Source organism: Agelaius tricolor, unplaced genomic scaffold (assembly GCF_023055355.1).
Source record: "Agelaius tricolor isolate 1412-34295 unplaced genomic scaffold, bAgeTri1.0.p SCAF_3, whole genome shotgun sequence".
In the NCBI taxonomy this organism is placed as follows: domain Eukaryota; kingdom Metazoa; phylum Chordata; class Aves; order Passeriformes; family Icteridae; genus Agelaius; species Agelaius tricolor.
In genome coordinates, this window is record NW_027269263.1 from 4,392,216 (window position 1) to 4,411,102 (window position 18,887).

At 37.8% G+C, this 18,887-nt stretch overlaps 1 protein-coding gene across 13 annotated transcripts in view; it reads right to left on the reverse strand.

Moving 5' to 3' along the window:
- ERC1 (ELKS/RAB6-interacting/CAST family member 1) overlaps positions 1-18,887 on the reverse strand; it is a 276,731-nt gene that overhangs the window by 192,766 nt on the left and 65,078 nt on the right. For 9 of the 13 annotated variants that reach the window (XM_071422212.1, XM_071422215.1, XM_071422214.1 and 6 more), the window contains exons 4-7: positions 11,941-12,015; positions 9,792-9,947; positions 7,440-7,523; positions 4,814-4,981 (exon numbers count right to left, since the gene is read on the reverse strand). In XM_071422212.1, coding sequence (XP_071278313.1) covers positions 4,814-4,981; positions 7,440-7,523; positions 9,792-9,947; positions 11,941-12,015 — 483 coding nt within the window. The remainder of the gene's footprint in view (positions 1-4,813; positions 4,982-7,439; positions 7,524-9,791; positions 9,948-11,940; positions 12,016-18,887) is intronic. The other 4 variants (XM_071422219.1, XM_071422217.1, XM_071422221.1 and 1 more) reach the window with 1 other exon arrangement.

Sequence of the window (18,887 nt, forward strand, 5' to 3'; positions counted from 1 at the left end):
ATTAAAATCACATTCCTGACTTCTCACACAGCAAATGGGGAATATAGTGTGATCTGCAGGGATATTAAGAGTACCAGGTCTTACCCAAATATGATTTAAAGGATGGGATAGTATTTGCAATGAAAGGTTTAGCAGGTGGATCAGGCTTTGTCTTTTTTAAAACATACAGTTCTATAGATGGATTAGGTATGTTCTTCCCTGGGAATCTTTGATATTAAAGCTAAGAGTCACTTTCATTAATTCTTCAAGGGAAACAGAAAATCTCCCTCACAAGAAAAGAGACACTCTCAACAGTTGTGTTGCAAAATATTTGAGACAGTCCAAATGCCTACAGCACAGCAGTAAGTGAAGGGAGAACATCTGCAAATAGAAATTTATCCACAGAATGTTCTCCATTTTCTGATTGATTATTCTCTTTGAACTCTATATTAGCTTGTGGTTTGGGGTAAATTGCATTCCTGGTTTTATTTGTGTGAGGTCTTTGCCTAGGAAACCATAGAAAACACTTTCAAAAGTATTTTCAAAGGCTGGCAGGACACACAATCATCACCTTAGCACTATTCCTGGCAGAACACTGCACTTGTTTATCCATGTCAGCTCAGTTTATGCATGGCATCCTCCCACAGTGACAAGAATTGAGGTCTGTGGGAGACAGATGATGCCAACTCCACCAGAGTCAGCTCAGGATTTTCTCAGTACACGGAAACAATCGGGCAAACACCACTGAGGTGCTGACACCCCTTCTCCTGAATTCTGTGTCCTGGATGGTTTTGTCTTAACCCTGTGTTAACCCAACTGCTTTCCCAGTAATGGACTGCCATGTCTTTAATTCTGCATGGCAGGGAAAACCCTACAGGGCAGCTCAGGCCAGTCCTTCCTCTCACAGGGGCTCACTCACTTGCCCTGCCTGCAGCACCCAAGTGGTCTCACCAAGCTTTAGCAAAACAAGCACACCTCTAACCCTTCCCAGGTACAGGGGACCTCTCTTCAGGTGGATACCACACACAAGACTTAAATTTCTTCACTCTAAGGGTGAAATATTAAAAACTGTGTTGAGGACCACTGATTTGTCTTCACAGAGTTTTCCAGTAGCTGTAAATAACATTCTGTGTCTCCATTCTTAATGTGTGTAGCCATACATTAAACATGCAGAAGTCCAAATTTCTAAGGAAAATTCATCTATTAGTAGCTCCAATTACTACCAGAATAAGCACAATAAGTGAAATCATATTTAATGTAAATCTCATCTTAAGCCTTTTTTAGAATGTTGAATTCTGTGATGACAGTCTTAGCTTTCAGAATATTTCCAAACTACAGGGAAATCATTTACATTTTCGGAAGTCCACAGTGAGTTTCAGACCTCACTGTGTTTCTCACTGTGCTCCTGAGTTTCAGGAGCTTGCATTAATAGGACTGAGATTGAAAACATGGATTTTTTTCTCAATTTTATCACCATCTCCACTGTACAGTGGCAAGCAGGTTATTCCAACCCTGGTGATTCCCACTTGGGTTTAAGAAGATGTCAGTGATGCCTAGAAAATACAGCACACTCACTTTTCCTGAGTGAATCTTCACATCTACCTGATACTTGCTGAAACCATGGCAGAACCATAATTTAGATCAGTGAACCAAACCATATTTCACTCAGTGGTATCAGAAGGTACAACCTCCCCTATGCTATATCCAAGCCCCAACTGCTCTGTAACAGCAAAATTCTCAAGTTTAATTCTCTGTAGGTGTGACTACAGCAGAGGCAGCAGAAGGAACAGGTGGAATACCAATCCTGAAATGTGTTTTCAAGAGCCTGCAAAGGTTTCGAACAGAAGCCAGCCACTTTTTAAAGCAGATGTTGAAGTAATTCTGTGTTAGCATTCAGAATTTAAAGATCATTGAGAAATGCACAAGAGACATGAAATTTAAATTGGTATGTGAGGTGAGAGTTGCTTTTTACCTACTGTAGCAATTGTTAGGTGAAGTCTCCAAGTATGAGTAGATTTTTAAAAGGATCAGTTTTGTGACATTTCATTACAAACTGGCAAACATCTATCAATCCAAAGAAGGAGTTAAGCCTTTTTAATGACAGCATAGTCTGTAATTAACACTTTAAAGCCATGTTTATTGACTAATTTGAATGCAGTGCTACCACAAGACTTAGTGTAATTCTCTATTTTTGACACTGATCTTTCTTTTTAACTAGATTAGAGTTGACTCTTCACCTCCTCATACCAATTGCATCATATCCAGGATGGTCTGTAGATAAGAGTGAATTCTTCATGAACATTTAGCTCCCAGTTTTCCAGACAACTTAGATTACACAACGATGCCAGGGAGCAGAGGTGCCTTTGTGCAGAGGGTGTTCAGGTCCTGCCAGGGTTACAAACTCAGTGCAGGACAGATGTGCTGCTCCCAAGGCCTGCCTGGGTCAGAAGTTAGTTAGAAGAGTTCAACTGCTCTTCCACAACCTCTAGCACAGGACATTAAACACCTGAACCCAGTGAAGTCAGTTCTGTGAGCTCACCTCAGTGTTTGCAGGTGCCAGCACTGGGTGTTCAGGTAGCTGCTGAGAAACACCCAGCTCCCATCTGGACATTCCTCACTAAATATAATCCACTCCTCTGTCTCTGATTTGGCAGAATCTACTGCAGTTTCAAAATGCCAGTATAAGCCCCAATAGAGAAAAATCCTCAGAAAATTGTATGTTCTAATGAGACATTCCAAGCAAATAAAAACTTCCACACGATTAGATTCATTTTTCTACTGAATATCAATCTGAATTTACCATAGGAACAGACCAATTACAGAACCAGCTTGAGCAGTACACAAAAATAAAGGAGACCATTCCCACTGGTTAATGCAACTTCCCACTGAAGCCACAAAACTTCTGGCACTGATCTAAGCTGAAGGGCTCACTGGGTGAAAACTTTGTATGGATAAAGCCTTAGTTCCAACATAAATACTGACTTATTTTTTTGTTTTGTTTACAAAGTGACTCTACAATTTTAGAGCTATTTTTAAAGGTTTCTACACCAATTGAAAAGTTAACCACAATATCCTCTCCACCCAACAGCCCTCAAGATAAACACCCCACAAACAGCTCACTGCTGCTTGTAGCTCTAGCGTGGCAGGTGGCACATCCATTTTTGAGATGTTATATCAATACTTTTCCCCACCTGTGAGCAGGTTATCTTTCAAAAAGTATAAATATCTTCGTGGAAGGAGGAAGCCAGTTTGGTTTTGTGGTGCTACATGAGAATTTCATTTGGAAGCAGCCAATGAAGAACAAGAATACTCAATAATTATTTAGTAATATTACAAGTTAGAGAGTAGAATCATTTTCTGTATTAAAGTACTTTGGTCTTTAGGTAAAATAAAATCAAGATGTTCTGAATAACTGTCAAAAGTATTTATCTATGGTATATAATCAAGTCTTCTTGGTTTTAAATACTCTGTTTCAATTCTGGACACTTTAATTGAATAAATATGTTTACCTACTGTAACAGCTGAAAATATGATCCTCAACTGAAGTCTTTTAGCTTGTTAATAAAGTAAATTTCTTCAAGAACTTCACCTCTCATGGTAGAAAAGTACTACTAATTATTACTTAGCAGTGAGAAATGTGTTTCTAGTTTTGTAGGCTTGTCACAGTACTGCACATTTAACGTATCTATATTCTTTTCAATCACTTCAATGGATCAAAGACTGTATTTTACCTTTGAAAACGTTTATTTACCTAACACCTGCTTTAATGATATTTTGAAATTTAAATATTTCTTTTAAATAGACATGTACTAATCTAGGGTACATTCATTAACTAGCAAAAAGGAATGAACTATTTTAACAGGAGGTTTATGATTGTAAACTGAACACTTTCCCAGTTATACCCACTAATGCAATCTCAACCTCTACATAAATCTGAGAATAATCAGAAAAGCCATCCTGGAACATCCAAAAATATTTACTCTGCAACTTCATTACTGCATGTCAACAAGGCCATGAGCACCCACAGATTCACCAATTTTGGCTAAAGGAAAGCTAAATTAGGGTAAAAAGTTCAGGCCAATTCTCTTATGCTCTTGTAATATGGAACCTTCTACCACTGTCCCCCACAAATTTCCTGCATGCCTTTTTCTCAGCTCTTTTACCTTTGACTCTTAGCTGTAACAACAGAAAGTTTTTAATGCATCACTGCCATCTTTTGGACTTCCACTAACACTACAGTTTTCCAAGCCAGGGACTGAAGTGCTGTCTGCACACAACATTTCATGCTTGCTCTTCAAGAATGTCCAGAAGCAACACGTTTATGCTGCATTCATTATCTGTTTGATGTTCAGATACACACCTGGGTCTTATGCAATATGGGAATTTATTAGGCATTTGTCATCAAAACACAGTTTAGAAAAAATCTTTTTCCTTTACCTTGGAATATGCATCATAAACCATGAAAGTCCCTACTTTAGGTGTAAGCAAAGCAAGAGTTCCTGGACATTCTGACAGTAATGGTGAAGCCTCTGCAGAGTGTTGCTATTGGCATCATTTTCCTTTCCCTTCTCTCCTCTAGCTACAAGGTCACTGCAAATAAATCCTCCCAGCTCAGACGCTGCAACTTCTAATTCAGCCAAGCACTCATGCACACATATTTGTCTTTAGATCAATCCCCTGGCCTAGAGAGCCAAACACATAATCAGAGATACAAAGTGCTCAGAACAAGCAGCGCTGGATGGCTGTGGGATTGTACAACCTAGGAACAGAAGAGGTCATGAGTTTTCTCTCTCTCTCTGTGCACACTTAGCAAGTACAGAATTGCCCTCCTCACCTCTGTCTGCAGGATGGCAGCTCTTTGCTCTTTAGCTGTAAGAGACTCTTTGAGAACCTCGATGTGCTGCTTGCTGTCAGAGAACTGATTGGTGAGGGTCTCCAGCTTGGTCTGCAGCGCCAGCAGCTCCGTGTCCTTGCGGGACAGCTCCTGTTTCACCTGGCCAATCTGCAACACACAGAAAGGATGGGCAAAGGGACAAATCATTTATGCCTTCCTCACAAAATTTACTATAAATACACATAACTATCAACCAACTCTAAAATTAACCCACAGAACTATGAAGCCTTCAGTTATCTTGAGTGAAAAGCTGGCAAAAATTTGTGTCATGAGCAAAGGATACAAGGAAAAAGAGAGGGGAGCAATGTCATCAATTTTTCAAGGGAGGTTCTTTTTAATAGTGGCAGTCTGTTGTTATTCATCTTCCAAAGGACTGACCAAACCCAGACAGGTAACAGGGATAAGGTTTTAATGAAGATGAAGCAGAACTGTAATGACAAAGCACCCCTAGCCTGTAATATCAGAGCAGATGAGACACCTGCAGGGCTCTCAGCAGCACCACCTTTGCTTTGAAATGTCAAATCACAAAGTTGCCCTCCAGCTCCTCACCTATCAATCCAGCCTCATGCTTACAAAGGATGTGAAGTCATCTTTACTTTTCTCATCATTTACAAAATCAGCATCTTATTCTATGAAACACACTTTAGTTTGTGGAAGTTTCTAAAAGCAGACGCAAATATTCATCAAAACAACATGAAAACTGTTTGTGGAACTGCACTTTGTTGAGAGCGATTTCCTACATTTAATGTAGTGAATTAGATCAGTACAAAAATGCAAATTTATTTCAACAAATGTATGTTGGATTTTTATTAAGAGAAAAAACCCTAGTAAATTTAAAAAAAAATTTAATAAGCAATTATATTATCTAAAATCTTAATTTAAGTGCAATAATCACTCAGGACAACTTTTATTAAGTCTGAGAAAAAATATTCATAAAAGATGACAGAGAAGTCTAAATGTAGTTTTAAGTCCAAGTTAGTAACCAACTTTCTGGTTTGCTTCCTGTCTCACAGAATAGCAATATTTTACTGCTACATATTATATAGCACAGGTGGATTTATCTCTAAAAAATTAACAGTCTTTGAACAATTCTGTATGTGACATTAAAAAAAAATTCCTTAGCCTCAAAAGTGCATTGTCCAGTGCTTAAAAACATAAATTAAAGGACATCACAAGATAAAAAAATTGTCCACGTCACTGCCCATATCTGGAAACATGAACAAAATAATAGTATAGTTTATAATTTGTTTTTAAAGTTTTTGATTAGAATAAATGCACATGAGAAAAAAAGCTTGGGTAAAAGCAGTTTTATATTGACAATATTGTTTCAATAATGGGCAATTAAAGGAAGAAAACTCTTTACCAAAAAGTATTAAAATAGTATCAAAATAGTTAACCCAGGACGCTGTGTTCCAGTGTGAAACTCTACATGAGGGAATGGGGAAGAAGGAGGACGTGCATCTCAAAAAACCTCCCAAACTCATTTTATTAAATGGAACACTGAGAAGGTATATAAGAATTTATAGAACTACTCAATAGTTTGCTGTTCACTAATTCAAACCTGCTAAGTTGGTTTTTTTTCATATTTTACTAAAAGCAAATATGCCCAGAGGATGATTCTGCCACCTATTTCAATTCACCACAGAGGTACTGATGTCAGCTGCACTATTTCTGCTGTCAGCCACCAGTTGCACAGTACTGCCAGGCAGAGAGCAACTGCTGCAAAGAGCTGAATTATTTACTGGCTATCTTTTCTAGAGTATCTAAACAAAAAAGCCTCCTTAAAAGAATCTCAGATGACACAAACTTTTTCAATTAGTAAGTAGATGAATCAGAGTAGAACTTTCTCAAAAAGACAGATTGTTTTTGGGCACATCTCAGAAGAGGTGTTTACCACATTTCATCAGGTGAAGCTTCCCAAGCAGCCCTGTGAGATTCTTGTCTCCCATTTCAGAGCTGCAAGCCCACCCTGCCAATGTGCCAGAGCTCTTTAGTAAGAATGCAGCACACACCATCCACATTTGCAAGAGAAGTAAAAACAGCATCAAGTGCTCACATCTCTCTTCTTGATAAAACCATATTCACTCTTTTGAGTGAAACTCCAACTTCACAGCAAATAACCTAAATTCATGCTGCTAAAATCCAGCAATCTGTTTTAAAAGCGTTCAGCATCCTGATTTCATTATTTTCTGTCAAACAATGTTAAGAGGGTTTGACACAAGTTTTCAAACTAATTTTTTTTACTAGGAACAGGAAATCTCTTTGAAAGTCTGTCCACAAAATGGGTGCTGAATGCTTTTGAAAATCTGCTTCAGTAGAGAAGAGCAGGTTATTGCTCAAACCATTAAAAAACAGCAATAAAACAAATACAGATGTTCAGCTGGAGAGTGATGTTATTTATGGACCCCAAAACCACGTGAACAAAAAGGCAGCTACAAGGCTGAGCAGGCTGTTAGTTCTACTGGTTATATCAAGCCATGAAGGAGGTAAGAGAAGAAAGCCAGAAGAGCTAGCAAGCCCCAGTGAATGGCCACTGCACACAAAAGAGAGATCTTACTGCAGAGACCTCGGTCTGGAGACCAGCCACTCTTTTTTTCAGGTCCTCCCCTTGAGCCTCTTTGGCACTTAGCTCTTCCTTCAGTTGCTCTACCTGTCACGACATTGTTATGCTTTTAAATATTTATTATTTGTCAGCTTCTAGTCAGCCTGTTTCAGTCCAGCTGACTGAAAGTGACAAAGAACCAAACAGAAGGATCAACACTGGTCACTCATTTCCTCTTCCATTCTTCAGCAAGTCCTCTCAAAAGTTTAATGTCTGTGTAATTTCATATAAGCTGCCTGACAAGAATTTGATTATGAAACAGAAGATATACAATTATGGTTATGTTTACATATGTCAAGTATGTGGCACTTATCCCAAGGGTATTGAAACTGCAGTTCATGAGGAAATTACAACAGGAAAAAGGACACACTTCAGCTTAAGAGAAATAATGTTAATTGTCAAGCTACAGCCACAAATTACTTATACAATGCTGAAAAAAAAAATGCTGTGCAATTACAGAACAAAGTAGGACAGCAAGATGTGAGGATTGGAGATGGCCATGAGTCATGAGCAAACAGATACCAAAATGGAAGAAATTTTCTGCAGGAAAATAAGTGAGCAGACCAGGAGACAGAAGAGAAATCAAGTAGCTGAGTAGATCTGTAGATCCACAGAGGGAGAGGACAAGGGGAAATGGAAGAGTTGCTAACAATGAAAGAAGGAAAGACAGAAGAAAAGATGGAAGGAAGTGGTGCTCTAATCTCCTCCTCCATTCCTAATTTGAACAAGGTGCCTTTCAGTTCCTAGAAGCAACCCAGTGAGATAAGGAGCAAAAGTAAGAACAGATGTGGTTATCTCGAGGTGTTTCAGTGAAATGGTGTGAGGCAAGAGGAGGGAACCCATCCTTAGTACTCATATCTACCTCAGGGCAAGCAACACTGCTTCCTCCAAGACACTTCACCCAGCATTCTTTATGTGACCAATAATTTCAAGTAGGCCAAATGCAGTGGGTTACAATTGTTCAGGACCTAGTAGAGTAATTTTCAACCTCTGTTCCAGGGTTTGTATACTGCTTGCAGGGAGTACACATAAGTTAATTTAAAAAGGCAGGACTGTTCACAATATACTTAAATTTACTGCACAAGAAGGCCTGAACCTTCACTAAAGAATGTTAGGACCCACTAAAAGACTGAGAAACAAAGAATGGGTTGACTTCTGCCTACAGACAATTCAATAGCCAGTGTCCACCTTTACACATGAGGACCAACATCTCTCACTGCTGTATTTGTCCTGTATTCCAAACAACAGAATTACTGTCAGCACCACCACTGTTGCAGACTCTGCTCTCATGCTGACTCCAGTGCTGGAAGGAGAGTGTAATGGAAAACCATTATTGTGACAGTTCACTCTCTTCTCAACTTTTACATATGGAAAGGCCAAACAGTTATACAGCAACAGCCACAAAAATAAATATATTATTTTCAATGAAGTATCTTTGGAAAGACATCCGACAAAATAAAACCTGAACCAATAACTGATCGGAAAGGAAAACGGAAAGGAAAACGGAAAGGAAAACGGAAAGGAAAACGGAAAGGAAAACGGAAAGGAAAACGGAAAGGAAAACGGAAAGGAAAACGGAAAGGAAAACGGAAAGGAAAACGGAAAGGAAAACGGAAAGGAAAACGGAAAGGAAAACGGAAAGGAAAACGGAAAGGAAAACGGAAAGGAAAACGGAAAGGAAAACGGAAAGGAAAACGGAAAGGAAAACGGAAAGGAAAACGGAAAGGAAAACGGAAAGGAAAACGGAAAGGAAAACGGAAAGGAAAACGGAAAGGAAAACGGAAAGGAAAACGGAAAGGAAAACGGAAAGGAAAACGGAAAGGAAAACGGAAAGGAAAACGGAAAGGAAAACGGAAAGGAAAACGGAAAGGAAAACGGAAAGGAAAACGGAAAGGAAAACGGAAAGGAAAACGGAAAGGAAAACGGAAAGGAAAACGGAAAGGAAAACGGAAAGGAAAACGGAAAGGAAAACGGAAAGGAAAACGGAAAGGAAAACGGAAAGGAAAACGGAAAGGAAAACGGAAAGGAAAACGATCAGTGTAACAATAAAAGGAAAACTTGGGCCACTGATCTTACTGAAAAACCATTATAATATTTTCAATTAATTTTTTCAAATTTTCAAAATATTTCAATTTCAAATTTTCTTACATATTTTTAAGTTATTTTAGTGGCTTCATGGCCAGGTACTAAATCAGTTCTGTTTCCCAGCATCTGACTGGGAACCCAGACCATAATTCCCAACTAAAGCATGCACATTTCTCTGCCCTGTTCACTCAGCCCAGTTGAACACAGGGCTGTCAGGTGTTTTCCCAGTACCTTGTTTTTCATGAATTTGGAATGGCTCCGGTACACCTCCATTTGCTTCATCTCCTCCTCCCGCTCCTCCGTGCTCAGGGCTCCGTTGGACTTCAGCATCTGAATCTCCTCTTCCAAATCCCGGAGGCCACGCTCCATGGAAGAGATTTTTGAATCCTGGAAGTGATTAGAGGAGATGGGTAAAGACATACAGGTGATTTTTGTTAGCATACTGTTGTAAAAAAACGAAAGGAGATTTGTTTTGAATAAATTACCTGCCCTTGAAATTTACTTAGGAAGTTCTTAGAGATATCAGTGTTCAACTCTTTACATATGACAGCTCAGATATTCATTTTTCAATTTAGTTTTTACCTTTCAAGGAAAGCAAGAGTATAGTACTGAAATAAAACATGGTTCAGGGCAGAAACATCATGTAGGATGAAATAAATAAATAAATGAGTAAATAAAGGAACGTGAGGAAATGTTGCCTTTTCAGAAAGAAATGTAATTCTAATTGAATGGACAGCAAAATGTGACTGCAAGAATGGTAAGAAATTGGGTTTGTGCCACTAGTTAATTTAAGTGGGGTCACAAATGGGGAACAGCAAAGCACCACAAGCAAGGAAAATGTGCAACAATCCATTATTGATTGGATAAAGCAGTAAAGGATTCTGGCTCATATGTACAATGCATAAAATATTTCAGTGGGTTAAAAATAGCCACGTGGAAAAAGAAAGTCAATCTATCATTATCCTCATACAGGATGATCAGAGGTATTCATTCTGTGTACCTGGTTTAGTGTTTCTTTACAAGTCTTTTGTGTTAGGAGCAGCAGGAACAGATTCACACAGCACACAGAGCTCCATGCATACTCATGGTCATGGATATGTATTCAGGAACTATTATCTCTTAAAGCAGACTATTTTTTTCCATTTCACCAAAATATTTAGTCTTTCCTGAAAGACAGATCTGATTTGAAACTATACTACGGACTTTCATGAAGAAAACCTTCCTAACTTTTTCTTTGCTAAACAAAGCACAGCTAAACAAAAAGCTGATTTTTTTTAATATAGGTTTTCATTCATGAGAAGATATTTTTAAAAGCATCATTATGAAGATCTAACTGGATTTCCTGATTAATGTTTGATACTTATATTAAAATTGATAAAGTGGATTTTTGCAGCAAAAAATTAGAGGTAGTAAGGTAAAATGATATGTTGAAATTGACAACAGTATTTATCTTCAGTGCTCACATGATTTCCCAGAAATGTCCCTGTGTTTCTCTTTTGATAGCAAAGATACCTAATGTTACCAGATGGTCAACTAGTTTCCATTACTGTGGACCACAAGGATGACTAATGAAAGAGTGATATCAAATGAAAGATGGGATATAAATAAGGAAAACACTGATATAGAATGGAAAAAGCTGCAGGAGAAGAAAAGGAAGGAAAATAAAATAAAAAGGAGGGATACAAAATGGAAAAGAACAGCTTGCAAAGACAGTTTCCAATTTTTCAACTCCATTTGTCCGTCCAAACCCTGTCTGATGTACTTTATGAGCAATTCAATATGAAATATGATTGCATAAAGCTGTGTAAACCACACACTTGATTATGGCTCCTGAGCTCTTGGCCAATTGCCATCAGTCCATTAAATACTTACACTAATGGCTTAAGAATTCAATCACAAATTCATTTAGAAAAGTTAGGTTTATGATGGCATACAGACATATTTCTAGCTATATAACCCATTCTTTAAGTGGGTGTTGAGTTTGCTAACTTTGCTAACACACAGAATGCAGAGCAGTACTTCAAACGTTGATAACATAAAAAGAAAAGAACCCACATCATAAAATCCAACAAATCTTTCATATTAACCTATCATTCCTGTTCTTGTAATATAATGAACTTTTGCTTAACTGCAAGAAATCTCTATCTGCTGCTGCAGGCAGACAGAAGACAAGTTTCTACTGTGTCTGTCTCTTCAGTGATCAATAGTAACAAAATAATAATAGATAATAATAATAGATAATAAAACAGTATAAAAATGTACTTATTTTAAATTACAAGACTGACAGAAGCATGTGGTATTTGGTAGAGTCACCTTTCAGATGAAAACCCATTTTCCAGAGAACAAATTCTACTGCTGCCCATGCACAACAACCATTTACCTTCATCTCAATAACAGTTTGGAGAGCCTTTGTCTTGGCCGTGTCGGGAGCGTTCTCAAATCGACGATGGATTTCCTGTGCCAGCAGAAAGGAAAGCAAGAGTCAGACTAATGGCAGGGCCCCAATACTAACATCATTACTAGAAGCTTCTCTTTCTAATACACAGCATAACTCAGTGCTGCTTTCTGGTGTTGCTAGTCCACTCATCACTTCTCCTATCACAGAAAGGATTGCCAAAAGTTCATTCAACAGAACCCCAGCCACAGGTAAAAAGGCCCAGCACAAACTGCACCTTCGACTCCCCTCTTACTCAACATAAACTTGAAATGACAGCTGGGTCTACTACAAAGCTCCATCACCTGCCTGCTAAACTAACCTGAACTCTTGATAGTTTCTCATGGAAGACATACACATAATGCACTTCACTAGAGGCTTACTGAAAACAGCAACACTGTGGTTTCTATTTCAGCAAGTTATAAGGCACAGCTGTTGTTAACTCTCTTTTTCCAGCATTTTTTACCCCAGAGTGGCAACATTTAACTATAGAGGATGAAACATCTTTCTCAAGGCTCTTGGCCTTGAGCACAGCTGAAAATACATGACTGTACAGCACATTGCTCTAGAGGCTCAGGGGATGCAGACAGGAGGATACAAAGTCCATGTGATATTTCTGTTGATGTAAATTCACAGCAATATCATGCATCAAACTGCTTGCTAAGGGATAAAATTACAGAAAGCTGAAACAACTTGTTCTATCATATAAAGCTGAGGTTTCAAGCTAGCACATGTAAAAAGAGGAGAAACAATACAGAAACTATTAACACTCTTTCACCCTTTGCCTTCAAACTGTACTGTCCTTACAGCACACTCTCATGTTAACTGCAGGAATGTGAATTCTGTTAGAATGTTAATCTTATACATCAGAAAAATACTTTGGTGCCCACAGAGCACCAACTGTGATGCCAACTAATCTAACAATGGATTGTGTCATGTGCCCACACACACAGTTCATCCATCCACTCCCCTCAAACACCTGAAAAACAAATCCCAAGAGCCATTCACAAATTGGTATTTTCAACAGAAATTGTGAAGAGCTAAAATTTTGTATGGCAGTCATCCATGCCAACAAGGTCCAGAAGATTAATTATTTGAATGAAAAAGGTAGAGTGCTTTTAAAAAATACTGAGAACACTGCTTGTAAGACTGTGAAGCTCCTACACAGCTCTGAAATAAGCAAGATTGAAATGCGTTGTGACATGCCAAGGGCCACAAGAATCTTGCATAAGTCTGGCATAAGACCATTTGCATAAGTTGTTGCCCATGAATGGAATAACAAGAGACTCCAATTGAAGGTTTCTCTGGTTTTCAACATTATATTTGTGTATTTTCTGAGAAGATATTTTGACAAGTCTGTTTGCAGCATACATTGGTATTCTCTGAAATAAAAAAAAATCCTCCTGAAAAAATAAACTTGAAAATCCCCCTAAACATATTGCTTCTCCTAGAGTCAATAGAAAACTTGAGAGCCTCTGCACAATTATTACTGGCACCACATAGACCAGAGTGGAGCAATATTATTATTATTCTACTTACCTGTACCTGCATTCCCCAAATGGATTTACTCAAATCAATTAAAAGAAACTCTTGTGAGCTTATAGCAACTAAGAAAACAAAGGATAAGAAGGTCGAAAATTAACATGCCATAAATCTATTCTGGACACTGTATTATTTTTATTTTAGTAGTTAGGTAATTTCCACTTGTGCAGAGGCACTATTTCTGACCTGAGAATATAAAATCAGCTGCTGCTATGGAAATGGGATAGGTGGAATACACAGCAGGAGAACTGCATGTCTGTAAAGGGGTGCTGACACAACAGTGTCTGCTTCCACCATTGCTCAGTGTTTTCCCAAAGAGAAAATTCTTCTAAGCTCCTTCTTGAGAAATGCCTGCATTTCCTCTATGTGAAGTGATGCTCTGCACTTCAGCAAAGGAAATGTCCTACTTCTATTGCCTTAAGTAATTCCACTGTGATTTGGATGACATAACCTGCTGAAAAATAACACCTCCCAGCCCCTGACTGCACACAGGAAGGGCTTAATTTTGGCAACATGCCTGCAATCCTGAAGAGCCTGGAAAAAAAAGCTACAGGCAGACGGAGCCTCTCTGGAACACAGACTGAAGGAAAGCAGTCCCCTTCTTAATTAGGAAATACAGGCTGCATCCATGTGGCAGAATGGAAAAATACTCATCTATCATATCTCTGATGTGTTCAGATTCTGTTGTGGACACACCCCCCAGAGATGGATGAAAATTAAGATTTGAACCTGTGAAAGAGGATTTTGTGCAATAGGTAAAAACACAGGGTCACATATCAGGTTCAGAAAAAGAGAAACTCAGTCCTTCATTCCTTGCAAGTTATCCATTCTGATAAAGTAATACAGGATTTTTCCTTTACTTTACTTCCACACATTAAGAACTTTCTTATGTAATTGCTATTGTTTCCTAACAGGTAAGTAAAATTTAGCATCTTTGCACCTTTGAGTGCACATTAAATTAATATAACAGGGGGTGGCTCATACAAATCTCTTCTACGTTTTTATTGCTTTCATATGTTCAATAACACCTTCATTTAAAAGTAATAGCGAAAAGGAAAAATAAAATTATGGTGCAAATTGATTGCAACTCTAAAGTACATTCACAGGCAACAAAATTCCAAAATGGCTTCCTCTGTCCAAAAAAATCTTTAAGATTCAATAACTAGAAACTGAAATAGCTTTTATAGCTAGAAATAGTCAGAAGTTCTAAACAAGGTGGGCACCTTTTCCAGAGTCGGGGTTTATATTTCATCTTAATTTTTAATTAAGAATATCTATCCTCCTTTTCAAGAAAATCTAGCACAGGAAAAGATAGGAACTAAAGGTGTGTATCATAATTACACCTGCCAAGTAGTCCTGCAAGGCAGCACAGTGCCCCTGTGAGGAACAATACTCTAATTTTCTGGTCAGCATAATTACATAGAATAGCTAATGAAACACACTGAGAACACTGAATATGTAAAGGATAGCTGTGATAAAGTGATTTGAACACACCATAAATAGTTACAAAGTCCATGGGGTTTTTTGGAAAATAGTTCAAAATTAGAGAATATAGTTTAGAATTGAAGAGGTCCTCAATACTGAGCAGTATTATCATTGTAAATTGTACACAAGTGCATAAAAATGAGGGTTGAATTTGGTCCAAACTTTTTCCTCCTTCATAACCTGGCCATTGTTATTCCCTCAGTTGCTCCTGTGTCTGATTTTGCACAGGATTTAGGACAAATGTGAAGGTGCACTTTCAAACAATCATGTTTTTATAGTGGGGGAGGCTATATGCTTAAAAATACAGCAACTTATCTATCAGTAGCCACAAGACAAGCACTTTCCAAAGCCATAAAGGACATGCCTTCCATCTCCTGCCAAACTTGCATTATCAGGCAGCACATTCCACACAGAGAGTAACAAAAACATGCCGTTTCATAAATTATTTTTTTTTTTTAAATTGCTAAAAAACATTACATGTAATTAAAAGCACAGTCATGATTCTGTTTTTTTAAAAATCTCAACTGTACTATCCATATCTCTGAGTAATCAGTTATGATGTCCTGTGCTGGATCTTTGCATCTTTCATTGGACTGGAGAGCTTTGACTAAAAGCTGTTTTTATTCTCCAACCTTGTCCTCCAGACCTCAGTAAATGAATGTTATATCTTTTGTACTTAAAGTTTAGTCTCTCAGATGGCTTTCTGCCTGCCTAGATTTTAGCAACCTAGTTCCAGTTAATTACAATAAAACGCAAATGTTACAACCAAAGTAAAATTTTAGGAGCATCCGTCAGCTCAGTATTAATGATAATTGTTAATTAAAAATTATTTAGTAGCTATAGGAGATAAAATAGGTCTTTAGCTGTGTAGAAGGACAAATCATACCTGACTAACCTGATTTTCTCCTACCTGTCTGCGTGACTAAGTGGGGGACAATGGGTGTTCCATGTCCCAGGGCCTCCAAACATGCCTGGAGACAAATTTGTGAGCCACAGGCTGGGTAAGCAGTTCACAAAGCAGGTGGCTCCAAGCCTGGTGATGATGAGCACTGAGGGGTCCAGTGGGCAGCAGCTTCCCCCTGACTACCCTCAGTGCCTTCATGATCTGAAGAATGGACAGACAGCACTCCCAGCAGCTTACAGACCTATGGAATTTGGGGAAGACATGAATTGGATCAAGCTACGTGGCCTTGATGTGGACAAACCCCCAAAATAGCCCACCTGCACCCAGGGCTGAGTGAGAGTGAGCAAGAGAGCAGAAGCAGGAGGTGGGAAACAGGAGCTCCATGTGTGCAGCCCTTGTGAGACCACTGCTGGAGCACTGTGCCCAATTCTGGGCACCCCAGTACAAGAAAGGCACTGAAAATCTGAACAGAGTCTGACAGACACACGATGCAAGCGAAGAGAGTGAGAATAAAGTGTTTCTTCAGCTGAAAAGAAAAGGCTTGGGGAGAAACTTGATGCCTGCTAGAACTGACTAGAGGGCTGTAGAGATGATGGAAACAAAAGTCTTTTCAGAAGTGAAAGGATGATAGGCAACAGGAAGAATTTCCAGCACGGAAAATTTAGACCTGCTAATATGAAAAAGATTTTACCAGGAGAACAACCAAATGCTGGAGCAGGTGCCCAGAGAGGCTGTGGAATCCCCCGCCGCTTGAAATTGCTGGTTTGAGCAGAAGGTTGCATGAAATAACCTGTGGGAGAGCCCTTTAATCTGCATGACTCATTTGTATAAATATCTTTACTACCTGGTGCCAGAAGGTGACTGGATAGTACCACAATGGTTTAGTTTCAGCATTTTTTATGCTTTTTTTTTCAAAAAGTGCTCCATACCAGTAATTTTAACTTCTATTTCAGCAAGATGTAAAAATGAACTGAAAAAAAAAAAAACCATATAAGAGTCCTGCAGAATTTATTTCATTGCTATTAGAGTTTTTGCTACTAAAATTATATAGTTACACAAGTCTGGAAGCAGTAATCATGGCAGTTCCTTCGGAAATTATTTCTGCATTTTTCCACTTGTCATTTCCTGCATTTACAAACCCAATCAACATAATTCCCTGAAAAAAACAAAGTGACTGTATTCATAGAGAACATAACTTTGAAAGATGTGCTGGCAATTGCACACACACTGATCATGGAGGGTGCCAGTTGCTTTGAAGCTCAGCTATCCCTGGCTAAAGAAACTCATCTCTCTTTTGCAATTGTATTAATCCATTGAGAAGATTATTTCTAAATCCAATTAAAACCTCAGATATTAGGACACTTAAGTTTGTTAACTAAGGCATCACCTAAAGTGAAAATTAAAGCATAGCTTCCTGCTCATCTCAGTATTTCAATCAGCAGGAAACAAAAGCAAAATCCCTCAAAACTTTGGAATTAGAGTAAAAGCAAGGTAAGATGAGAACTAATTCAAACCATCCAATTAGCTGTAAGTAGCAAGGCATTGTGTTGAAATCTGACTGAAGAAATGTGAATTCAAAAGCTGAAGAAAAGTCAATTAAAAATTAAAATCTTAATCTTGTAAAACTTCATTTACATGTGTGCTATTATTAATTTTTTTCTCTTTCCTCTTATTTAAGGTGCAAAAGCATTCATTTTGCACTTAAATTAGCTTCCAACTTGTGGATGGTATTTTTAGGTTTTTGTCCTTCCAGTACAAAGTTTGACATTTGTGGAAACAAACTTCCACAAATCTCACTTCTACTGAAAACAAGTGCAGGATAATGTGACCATCTCCAAGGAAAGCATACCTAAGAGGTAATTTGTAAACAAAGCAAAGCATGTAACATGTATTGACAAAGAACAGCTTCTAATATAACAAAACATCAAAAGACATTGAAGTTTAAGCATTTTAAACCCTTAATCCCCAGACAGACTTATGCATTGTTTCACATAGTTTTTAAAATCCTATCTGAAAGGTACAGAAGTGCTGAAATGAAATAGTAAGAAATCCTCCTGTATGTTGAAGAATAGCCCATTAATATAGAAAAAATTGTTTTGAAAGAAGTACAATAAATAAATAATTTATCCCCCACGCTAAAAAAGCATATGAAGAAACCTACTGAAATTTTATTAGTTATTTCACTTTGATGAGACCAATATTATAATAAAGAAAAAAACCATCCTGACAGATGACTGGAGTTCTGCTTTTTTTCCATTTATTTAATACCTACACATTATTTAACTACTGTACAAAAATCAGAAATTTGCCATGCTAGAATAAGGTGTTTCAGATTTGTTTGTCATCTGGAAAAACAGAAAACAAATACATTGTTTTCTAATCTGATTTTTCAACTTTTAAAGAATTATGAAGCTACCAACCTCCACACTGAGAAAATCTGAAAATAATTTCATCTATGTTTGAATATTTTTAATTGTCATTCTCACCTAAGGTGACATACAGAGTATTCCAAACTAAAATGGTATTTTCAAAAATTTAAATGCATAAAAATTACGTTATGCATGCATTCAAGTCGCAATAGCCCATTTTCTCAAATTTTGACCTACAAAACCTCTGTATGTTTTAAAACTACCTGCAGACCAAACAAGCAATTCTAATAAAGACATAATTATTTAAATTATCTTGATTGAAATCACTTCTCCCCTTGCTATTTGCTTCTAAAAGGTCAAAAGCATGAAGCAGCAATGAAAAAGCAGAAACTTCTTTTTTTACCTCATCAGAAAGATATGATGGCAGTAAGAGTTCCAGTTACTGAATCTATCTTCTCCTGCAAACCAAAACTTCTCTCCTGAAGTATCCTATTTATGTTGCAAAATCTTGGCATGGGACAAAAGTGTTCTTTGAGTTAACTCTAATTGCTCCAATTAAAATTTCTAAATCCTCCTCTGAGCCTGGAGCAGAA